General features: G+C 34.2%; 1 protein-coding gene across 3 annotated transcripts in view; it reads left to right on the forward strand.

Moving 5' to 3' along the window:
• The window catches only part of LOC127879237 (protein Red-like), a 48,891-nt gene that overhangs the window by 23,114 nt on the left and 13,649 nt on the right, over positions 1-12,128 (forward strand). For all 3 annotated transcript variants that reach the window (XM_052425988.1, XM_052425985.1, XM_052425987.1), the window contains exons 3-7: positions 4,516-4,671; positions 6,350-6,600; positions 9,394-9,545; positions 10,341-10,520; positions 11,434-11,542. In XM_052425988.1, the coding sequence (XP_052281948.1) occupies positions 4,516-4,671; positions 6,350-6,600; positions 9,394-9,545; positions 10,341-10,520; positions 11,434-11,542 (848 nt within the window). The remainder of the gene's footprint in view (positions 1-4,515; positions 4,672-6,349; positions 6,601-9,393; positions 9,546-10,340; positions 10,521-11,433; positions 11,543-12,128) is intronic.

The following is a 12,128-nucleotide window of genomic DNA, read 5'->3' on the forward strand; positions in this document are numbered from 1 at the left end:
ATGGATTCAGGAACATTAACAACCCAAATATCTAAGAACAATTATTGCATTACTCCAATTAATTATTGACATTACTTCAGATTGTTATATTTATTTTGCAGAAATTCAACATAGTGGTAAAACCATTAAAACAACAAAATTGTTACAAATGAATCTTATCTGACCTTTCATTCACTTTTTCTACTCTATATAAAACTCATTTATACTGATAATACATAACATGATGTGCTTTGATTGTTGCAGTACAATAGTGTTGATTGATGGCTTACTTAATAGCCATGTGTGAAACAGGCTTACAGTTCCCTGGAAATTGGCCCCAATTAACTGGATTTGCACATCAAAGGCCCTTTTCCCAGTGCCCCAGATAATTATTTGGGAAATAGGGTTTTCACCCATTGATTTTGAAAAATACGGTGATTTCATTCTTGAAATAGGGTGAAATGAGTTATACAAATGCATGCCGTAAAATCATTGCTGCTTTACTTCTGTTGAAGCTGCACATTTGTATTGATTCAATAAAACTGTAAACTAATATAATTAACTTTAATAAACTGATGTTTCATAACTTCTTTAATCCTTGAAACTGTCCATAATATAAACTTTTAACTTAAAAAAAATGGATAACACGAATGATTCGGCACTTATTGGCTCTTGCTTTCTTGGTTCAAAAAAGTTTGCGATCGACTGATATTTTGGCGCAACAATTGCGGACGTCTTTCGACCTCTCTTAGACATTTTCATTACCCATCGTAATAGAAACTGAAAGTACAGACACTTTACAAATACATGCACAATGCACGACTGATTACCTGTAAGTCAGATTGAAAAGGCATGTATGTCATAGTAAATAATTTGGTCAGACGCTTTATTTAACTACAAAATCTAGTCGGCAGAGCTTTTGAATGACTGACTGTTTTCCTGCTCCATCATCAAGACATAGAGAATACTAGGTTAGCCTTGAATACAGAGAAGGTTATGTTGCGAGGCTTAGAACGCCGGGAGCGTTAGCCTTGGCGAGCGCTTTCGGTGTTCGAGCCGAGAAACATAAACTTCTCTGTATTCAACGCTAACGGTAACCTAGTATTCTATTCATCCCATTTGTTTTCAACATGACAGATAACATAAGTAGATCTTATAGCCTTGACAATAATTTTAATTCATTCTTAAAAGTGCTTAAAATCTAACGAATGTAACCATGCGTAGTGATATAGAATGTATTTGTTCTGGTACGCATAGTCTTAAAGAATTTCACACAAAAACTGTAAAACGAGAAAAAAACATCACCATATGCCTCGATTCAATTTTACGCAGCATGCAAATTGTAACACATTACGACCGCGAAAAGAAGATTTTATTCATTTTATTTTCGAAAGAAAATTATCAAAATCCAATATGGCGGCGATTGCTCCTGACAAAATGATGTCGATGTCAACATACATGTACATGTAGATTTACACACTGAGTCGTTCAAAACATAAATTATCACAAAAAAAATATACTCACATAATTTGTTCATGGACGCTGCAGATTTTGATGGCGTCTAGATCTAGCCTTCACATCCTATAGTTTGTGACCCAAACACAAGCTAATCCGTAATAATTCTATCAAGCTTTGATTTATTTTTTAAACACTTGTTGCAAATGGGTAATTCTTACTGAATTGACTTTCTTTGATAAAATAAACAACGTTAACTTACATCCATAAGCAAAACAATGCGAATAGACTACTGAACCAAAATACACACCCATCAGTATGCTCTACACACACAATTTTACATCCAAATAGGCATGCACATTCTGAAAATCAATAACACGAATAAGCTAGATCTACATGTAGATCTGAATCCTTCGTCCCACAGGTTCCATCCTACGTAAGTAGTCCATAAAATATGCACTTTTTCACAATAATATCCACGATACATTAACACGAAAAAAATGCGCGTCTTCAATGTTTTATTCCCAGACATCGCATACTACACGTATTACTAGTTTCATCTTCACCAAAAGATGACATCACAAAAATGACGCAATAAGTATGACATTTATGACGCCATCAATCAGCTGATTCATTAAACGGATGACGAAAAATTATGTCCTTAGACTAGATCTAAAGGTTGAGGGTCGTATAATTTTAAAGCTTAAGTTTTCTTGACTCTAGAGATTTCTTTTGAACAATCATTCAGTGGTAGAATAAAAAGTAGTCCGTGCACGCAACAGATATATTCAACAAGGTGGGAGACAGGCTAGTTTATTCCATAGGTGTTAAACCGTCAATGTCGGTATAAAAATGGGATAAACTTGCTGAATAAAAGCGTTGTTGCGTTACGAAAATAATAACAAAAAATACAGAGCAAAGCTTTTTTGATCGAATCTATTGTATCGTACCCTTCAAATTTGAAGAATTTGCGTTAAAGTCAATTGAGTGCGTTTTCAAAACGCATGATGTATTTCTTTGCGATATTAAACATGATAATAGGGTGAAAGACGCAGATACGCAGCGTATCTGGGGCACTGTTTTCCTGATGTCAAATGGACACCACTGATAAGATAGACTGCTTAAAGTATACAGTTTGCAGTCATTGAGGAGTTTGTGTGTGATTATCAAAGATTTGTGATTTTAACAGGTTTTATTGTTGTTTCAATTGGAATTATCATTGCAAGGTGAGTCTGAAAATTGTTCTGGTAGTTTTAATAAACTTTGTCCAAAATGTGAACAGTTTGGTTATAAAAAAAACTACAACAATTAATCACATTTTGAAAAAGCACAAAAACTTTTTGTTTAAATAGTTGTTTTACTAGTTGATTTTGCAAAAATAATGTATTTATGCTGCATATTTTTTTTGCATTTAAATTCCAAATAGTTTGACAGTTGTTTGGATATGATACATTTTCAAATTTCTTGTGTGTGTTAACTTCTATATTTTAACTATGAGAAAGATGTGTCAGATACCGGTAAGTGTCAGATGTTTGGTACCTAAAAAGAAGATCATTGTCAAATTTCTTGTAGATATTCTCATACTCATTTACTTCCTTATAATATACTTTGATATATGATAACAATTCAACATATTGTATTTAATTATGCAAAAACTATTATATGAACACTCAATCTATTGAAAAAATACAGTTGTTTTTATTATGCCCCAAGTAGGGTGGCATATAGCAGTTGAGCTGTCCGTCAGTATGTCAGTCTGTCCGTCCGTCCGAAAAAAAAACACTTTTACGTTGGCCATAACTTTTGCAATATTGAAGATAGCAACTTGATATTTGGCATGCATGTGTATCTCATGAAGATGCACATTTTGAGTGGTGGAAGTTCAAGGTCAAGGTCATCCTTCAAGGTCAAAAGTAAAAAAAAATCAATAATACAACATGCAATTTTATTTCAAAGCAGCATTCTCATGAAGTTGCACATTTTGAGTGATGGAAGTTCAAGGTCAAGGTCATCCTTTAAGGTCAAAGGTCAAAAAAAAATTTTATTTCAAAGCGGCGTTCTCATGAAGCCTGCACATTTTGAGTGGTGGAAGTTCAAGGTCAAGGTCATCCTTCAAGGTCAAAGGTTAAAAAATAATGTTTTTTTTAATTTCAAAGTGGCGCAATAGAGGGCATTGTGTTTCTAACAAACACATCTCTTGTCTGTATCTAAAGCTGTTCTTGCAAAAACAAGTCATCCAGTATAACATATTTAGATGCTTATATAATGATCTCAAAGCTAGACTACAATTTGTGAAAAAAATGAACTTCCATTTTCTTTTGCTGATTATGCTCATTATTAAATTAGTGTCCTCGTATCACTTTTATCCAAAATAAACATTTGTTGCAATGGGAAGCAAATGTCTATTGTAAAAAGCATAAACAAACAGAAAAATCCTCGTTCTAACGCATATATTTATATATCGGCCAAAACAACAAACCCTTTCTTTTAACAAAACAACGTTAACAACCCTTGCTTAACATAACTCCTGCTCTGGTGAGCGACCCAGGGCCACCATGGCCCTCTTGTTTGTCAATGTTGTCTCCCAAAGTGTGAAATGTTTGGTTTCTGATTAATGATAATGAGCATGGTGTAATGAGGGGTATAAAAAGAGTAAAGAGTTTATAGAAGTTGAACACAGAACAGAAACCAGGTTTCCTTTAAGCTTCCTCACTTCTCTATAATTTCAGCTGAAGAAAAAGTCACTTTTCCCTTTAATTTGAATGTTGGCTGAGCCCTGTCATGAATGTTATATAAATATTAAAAACATTTAACTGATGCTCATGAACTTAATAAGCATATGAGACACTATTAAATTCTAACAATTATTTTACTCAGTTTTGTTCTTGCAAGTGTTTCATGAACCATGACTCAATAATTATCTTTAAGTGGGTAATTATTTTATGTATTTTGCTTGATTTCAATATGGATACAAATATGTTCATTTTAACAGTACTTTAAAATAAGGATTTATTTTAGAATGTTTATCATAAAGGTCAGTGACAGATGAATGTTCAGTATCTATAACCTTTTGTTTTGAAGTCATCAGCTGAGCAATGCAGATTTCCGAAAGTTGTTGATGACCCCTCGAGTCCCGAAGTCTGGCACCTCCTCAAAGTCTGCCCCAGTACGGAAACCCAGCGAGACAAACATTGAAGATGATGATGATCCTGCCTCTAGGAGAAGGAAGAAGAAAATGTAATTGTTTTTGGAAGCTCTGCCTCAGGTGCACTGTTCTTGAGGCAAAACTTTTTTTAAAGTTTTCATAATATTTGAAAAAAAACACTATAATAATATTATTGCTTGACTTGGTGCAAATAATTTAGATATAGAAAATACATTTTGCAATTTAGTAAAATTAAATGAAGATACTTTTTACAATTCAGTACAATTAAATGAAAATATATTTTGCAAGTAAAATAAAATGATCTAAGTCCCAGAAATTTAAAAGTCTATATACTTTTGTATTCCATCTATATATTTTGAAGTATTTTCAAAATTATAGAAGCCTGTGGCTTTTTGCTACTGGTAAAACAAACATAATTAAACAATGGAGTACACCAAGAAACACTTCTACCCCAACAGTTACAAAAATCTTAATCAAATGACTATTTTCCAGTGATAATAAATTTAATGACAAATGTATTGGCATATTTAACCTTTTCCCCCATAAGAAGCAAAGTGAAAAAACAGCATAAAACCAAACAGCCTGCTCGTAACTCGCAGTCTGTTCAGGTTTTATGCTGTTTGCTTCTCATCAGTATTTAAGGGTTGTAAATGAAGCCTTTAAAACTTGTATCTACAGTAGTAAGAAAGACCTTTAATTAAATTTAACTTTATAAGGGACTACAAATGCGTCAAAATACGTATCCAAGTGGTAAAAAATACGTATCTAAGTGGTAAAAGGTTAAGTAACAAACAAGGCGACACTTGAATCATCAATTGGTAATATTTGAACCAAGAGTTTATCAAAACAAAAAATAAAGCATTATGACCAAATAATGTTTCACTATTTCTTTAATTTGAATTAATGGGTTCAGACATGATTAATGTTCATTTAATTGTTTGCATTCTACGGCATAGTTTCACACAAAAGAAATTGGAAATAACAGACGTGATGATTGCATGGACAAACCAGGTATTGAGGTCTATAAAACGTTACAATTTCAGTTGTCTTCTAATTATCATGTACTTGAATACTTAATATTTTAGAAGATTGGTACAATAAATTAGAAAACATTAAAAGTATACAAATTATATAAAATGCTTTTTATAAAACGCTCAAAAGAGATTGGCAATGTTTTGAAAGTTTAATGTGGTTAATGAAATGTGTGGAACTTAAACATTACACAGTTACATACAGAGTTAGTATTTATGAATAGTTTACTTACAGGACAGTATGAATCTCTTTAAGAGGGTCCATAACAAATGACATAATTTCTTGTGGAATGGGATGGCTGAATTTTCAACTGTCAAATTTAAATTATTAATATCTGTATTTAATTAATTACACAAAATTTGACAATTTTTGGATTAAATTTAGGATCATGTTTTAATTTAGACCCATAGTGAATAATATTGATATTGTTTTTATGCCCCCGGATCGAAAGATCGGGGGTATATTGTTTTTGGCCTGTCTGTCTGTCATTCATTCATTGTGTGTGTCCCAAAACTTTAACCTTGGTTAAAGTTTTGCAATAACTTTTGCATTATTGAAGATAGCAACTTGATATTTGGCATGCATGTGTATCACATGGAGCTACACATTTTGAGTGGTGAAAGGTCAAGGTCATCCTTCATGGTCAAATATATGGCTTCAAAGCGGCGCAATAGGGGGCATTGTGTTTCTGACAAACACATCTCTTGTTCTTTAAAGCTACTATGCCAAACTCAAGCGTCTGGAAGAAGAAAGGCAAAAGGAACTGGCTGAGAAGTATCGTGATCGCGCCCAGGAGCGTAGAGAGGGTCAGACAGACGGTCCGGCAGACCTGGTGAGCACCACAGCAGACTACAGGGCTGTTGCGCCAGACGCAAAGAGCATTGAGAACTATGCAGAGAGGAGGAAACAGGTGATCCAGGAGTCCAAATACCTCGGTGGTGATATGGAGCACACTCACTTGGTGAAAGGTGGGTGAATATCATGCTTGAAAGGTGATCTGATAACTTGTATCAGGCCTTGTGTGAGTGGTATTGTATGAGTAGCCTTTAGTGACATGCTGCTTGACACAAGAAACTCAATTGATACCAGCTCACTAAGAACGCTCCAACTTTTTGCTCCGTTAAATTATATTACATGCCTTTTGTGATATTAGCCAAATGTTGGCTAATATGAGATATATTCAGAGGTCCAGATAAGATGCGTATTTGCGTAAAATACGCATAAAAAAAAAGAAAATACGCATGGCTTAAAATTTTGTTGAGTAAAAAAACTCCTGGCTAAATTCGGATTACGTATCGTGTGCAATTTCAATGCGTATTAGCCGTTTATACATGAATATAAGTTCATGTAATCATGACTGGTTCCCGTCATTGTGTCCACACCAGTAAAAACGTAGTGACATCACCATCTATGTACAGAATGTGGTTCCCGACCTAATTTACTCCTCAGTCAGAACGGTATCATTTCATTTTGGCCCACGATAAAGGCTGATGTTGACACAACGGACTCTCCGCTGCATTGTTGAAAATCGATATACGCTTATGCTGAAAATATTTGACATCACATTCGAAAAAAAAACCAAATCCCCCAACTTCAAGCATATAAGTTTTGCTATCAGTTCATCTCTTGTGTGGCACTATGGAAAAACCTTTTTCCTTCAAGCACTTTTTAAATGGCAGCCGTAATACACATATATAATAAACAAGTTTTACGGATACCACCCGCTTACCATTCAGATAATGTGACTAAGCACATGTTTTAACTGTTAGATATATTAAAATCCGGTTTGCAATCAATGAATCCACTAGAATCATTATGTTATGCGATAACTTGCTGCTTGCTTGTTTTTCATATGACCGTCACGATCTGTGCCGCCCTGACCGGCAGTCCCTGTCCTGAAAGCGTTTTTCTTTTTGTGACATGTTCAGCAGCGTCTGCATGTTTTGTGTTTTATTGTCATGTAAATAAAACAAAAATTAATGGCGAGCCAGTTATAAATGGTCGATCTCTATTAAGTCGACATCGTCATTAGTAACACCAGAAAAAATTGTACGCCCTATTATTGACAGTATATTAAATAAAACAAAAGTTATTGCTTTATTGTGTACAAAACTGCTTGTAATAGCAAGTTAACACTACAAGTACAATTTATTATTAATTCTGGTCCTTTGAACATAAATACTCCTTAAAATTGTCGGATTTTGATTTTTACTCATCAATTAAAAAATTCATGAGTGAAATACCCCTCGGCTGAAAAAATTATCTGGAGCTCTGGATATATTAAGTGCTATGTCTCAGATTTAATGCGAGATTTCAACAGATATCAATGAGGAGAATTGCATGCAAGTAATAACCCTACACTTAGTTGTTTTATTTTGTGAGAATTCTAGCATACACTATGCAATTCATCAAAAAAATAATCCTACATTTTGTTGTTTTATTTTTTGAGAATTCTATCATGCATCATGCATTTCATAAAAACATTAACCCTACATTTTGTTGTTTTATTTTATGAGAATTCTACCATGCATCATCCAATTCATACAAACAATAACCCTACACTTTGTTGTTTTATTATTATGCCCTTGAAGGGTGGCATATTGTTTTTTAACTGTCCGTCAGTCCGTCTGTCTGTCTGTCTGTCAGTCAGTCTGTAAGTCCGTCCGAAAACTTTAACATTGTTCATAACTTTTGCAATATTGAAGATAGCAACTTGATATTTGTCATGCATGTGTATCTCATGGAGCTGCACATTCTGAGTGGTGAAAGGTCAAGGTCATCCTTCAAGGTCAAAGGTCAAATATATGGGGACATAGTGTTTCACATACACATTTTGTTTTATTTATTTTTACAAACATCAGCGAAGAGCTAAAACTCAGTTATTACTACTTAATGATCTTGTACTGGTATTTTGCAGATATCGTGCATTTATTTGGCAAAATATCTCAATTTACATAGACAATATATGTAAAACAAATCTTCAATTTGTTGTGGCCTTATGTATTTTTATTATATATATGCAATTGCTATTTCAAAAATAGTTATCATAATAAAAAAGCTGTGGCTAACTGAGAGGGTACAGGTTCCACTTATGGAACTGCTACATGTACCTGCATATTCTCTAACATTACCTGTGTTTATGTCATAATTTCACATTATATATAATTTGTGCAATTGATAGCAACATATATACAAAGGGTAAACATTTTTATACTAAGTAACGTTTATAATATGCCGATTTTTAAATGCATAAGTGAAATAACCAAAAATAACAGGAATAAGAAAGGGTTAGTAAAGTGTTCACCACTTTTTTTTAATTTTAAAGTACAATGGTTTATAATGAAAAGTATCAGAACTTAAGTAAATATATTTAACTACTTCAGATATGCATTTGAAAATGTGCATGTCATTATGGAATGAATAATTATATGCATAATATTGCTGCCTATAAACTTAAAAGTATGAAGGCTATTATCTCTGTGACTACTGGTTATACATGTTTATATTTTTCAACTGTCTTTGGGGATTGGTATTGTAAGGTCGATGACAAAATACATACCGGGTATATGGACAGTTCTTTTCTCATTTTTACTTAGCTTTAGATTTGTGTACCGGTATTTTAAATGCATGATATTAACTGTTTTCTTGACTTATAAGGCGAAGATAGCTAGTTGGGCTCTTAAAGTGCAAAATGTCAGGAAACTCTGAAGGTGCATTTTTGCCTGTAATAGGTGTATAAATAATAAAAAATTTGCCTCTAGGCCTTGACTATGCTTTGCTGGAGAAAGTGCGAGCAGAAATCTCCAGCAAAGAACGAGAGGAAGAGCAAGAAATGGAGGATGTTGTCATGGCGTCTGCTGCACCGAAAGAGAAGAAAGAAAAGAAGGAGGAAGAGCCAGAGGAGAACATACAGGTCAGAATCAAGTGTTGAAGGTCAGAGTCAATTTGTTTTTAAGGTCAGAATCAAGTGTTTAAGGTCAGAGTCAAGTGTTTTGAGTCAGTCAATTTTAACAGGTCAGAATCAAGTATTAAAGATTCAAGTGTTAAAGTTTTGAGTCAATAGTTAAGGTCAGAGTCAAGTGTTAAGGTCATAGTCAAGTGTTAAGGTCAGAGTCAAGTGTTTAGGTCAGAGTCAAGTATTAAAGGTCATAGTCAAGTGTTTCAGGTCATAGTCAAGTATTTACGGTCATAGTCAAGTTTTAAAGGTCAGAGTCAAGTGTTAAAGGTCAGAGTCAAGTGTTAAAGGTCAGAGTCAAGTTTTTAAGGTCAGTGTCAAGTGTAATAAGTCAGAGTCAAGTTAAAGGTCATAGTCAATTGTTAAAGGTCAAAGTCAAGTGTTAAAGGTCATAGTCAATTGTTAAAGGTCAGAGTCAAGTTTTTAAGGTCAGAGTCAAGTGTTAAAGGTCAGTGTCAAGTGTTCAAGGTCAGTGTTAAGTGTTCTAAGTCAGAGTCAAGTATTATAGGTTTGAGTCCAGTGTTGTAGGTCAAAGTTAAGTATCGTTTTTAAGTTTCAAACATTCAAGGCCGAAATAAAACTTTAAATATCATTGTCCTACATTGGCGGTAAAACTTTTGAAGATCGTTTACACATTCAAGTTAGAATGTTTTTATTTATGAAAAAGGAATAATATATCTACAGTTTATCTGTTAATGACACAAGATTCTTTCAGCAAAAGATTGTTATGATAAGTTGTTTTCTATATTTTAGTTTAAGACCAAGATGGGTCGCAACATTTATCGCACGCTGTTCAGAGCTAAGGAAACTGTGAGGAACGAGCTGTTTTTACCCGGGCGGATGGCCTATGTGGTTGACCTGGAAGATGAGTTTGCAGACTCTGATATTCCAACCACTACGATTCGCAGCAAGGCAGACTGCCCCAGTTTAGAGGTAAATTAACATTAAGCTTATATTGGTATAACCCTGCAAATGAAGTTTGAGGTATATTGAAGTCAGTCTATATTTGTCAATCAGTCCAAATAAAATATAAGAAATTCATATAGGAAATAACATCCCAATTTATCAAGCCATTAGATTAAAACTTTGAATATTGTCATCACAATTAAGTGTAAATGTGCAAGGTACTTTTCATGGTAAATGATCATCTCTTTGCCTTTTAACATAACTGACAAAGCGGTGTAGGGGTTCTGGTCATGTTGATGACAAAGCTCTTGAATGTTATGATTTTGGGGCAGGACTGGCACTCTGGGGTGTGTGAGTTCAATACCCGACCTGGCCATATTAATTATGTTAGGATTGGTTGTACATTATTTCTAAGATCAGTCTCTCTCTGCCTCTTATTTATTTATGTAGGGTAAGTGTCAGTTACAGGCATTAGTATGTGCCCAAGTATGTGCAAACACTGAATAGTTTAGCACAGATTGCACAAAGTTTGAGGCAGAAGAAGGCAAATATTACACTAAAATACTGAACAATAGTTAAACAACAAAAAAAGATTCAGGTTATGGAAATGACCTCAGTGTCAAAAAATGATATGTATGTGTATTATTTGTTTGTAAATGTATGTCATTGGCAAATTAATGTGTCTAGCGTCACAATGATATATTCTCACATAATACTTTTTAATAATATGCAGATAACTGACCAACAGGACCCATGTGTCAAAAAAAGTTACTGATTGGTTTATAACAACTTTAGTTATTTTCAAGTGAATAAAACACTGACGTAAATCTGCTTTAGTATGAACTTACTCTACAGACTGTTACCTTTATAGCCAAGTTTATGCCAGTACAGAAAGAGACACATATTTGCTTATGTAAGTAATCGTTGTGACTTATTATAGACCACGACCACACTTACCACAAATGACATCGTCATCAACAAACTGACCCAGATTTTATCTTACCTGCGGCAAGGTCGACGTGAAAGCAAGAAGATGAAGAAACTTAAAGGTATTATGTTACATGAAATGTTGTCTAGATGCCTGTTTGCTTTTGTCCCCTACAAAATTATGCTCGTGCCTTTAATGTTCACATGAGCAAAACATGCTTAGTATTTTGTGATCGCCTTTTTGACAATGCTGCTTCAGCCAAGCAGCTCGTCTAAGTTATCATACCATGAAAAAATGCTTCACAATGGCGACCTATTTAAAAGATCGAGCCAGTCCGAGTGAGTTAGCTAAATTTTCTCAATCGGCATACCTCGCTGATTATCATTGATAAAGGTAAAGGCAGCTTGTTTCCTGTCCTCTTTCAAATTTATCGAGAGGTTCGGGACAGGAACCAGACAAGAAACTGCCAGGATGCACTTCAAACGCTGTGATGCTGGGAAAACACCAAATGTAGTTATTTCTAGATTTGATGGAGAATGTAACCCGCCTCCCAGTTTCGCTGAATGGGTCAAGTTCCCCACGGGTACTTCTTTCCCGTACCCCCTAATTTTTTTTTTCGTACCCATTTTGTTTCGTACCAAATTTTTGTTTCGTACCCAATTTTTTTTACGTACCCGCATTCTTTTTCGCACCCACATTTCTTTTTG

This window comes from Dreissena polymorpha, chromosome 4 (genome assembly GCF_020536995.1).
Source record: "Dreissena polymorpha isolate Duluth1 chromosome 4, UMN_Dpol_1.0, whole genome shotgun sequence".
Taxonomy (NCBI): Eukaryota; Metazoa; Mollusca; class Bivalvia; order Myida; family Dreissenidae; genus Dreissena; species Dreissena polymorpha.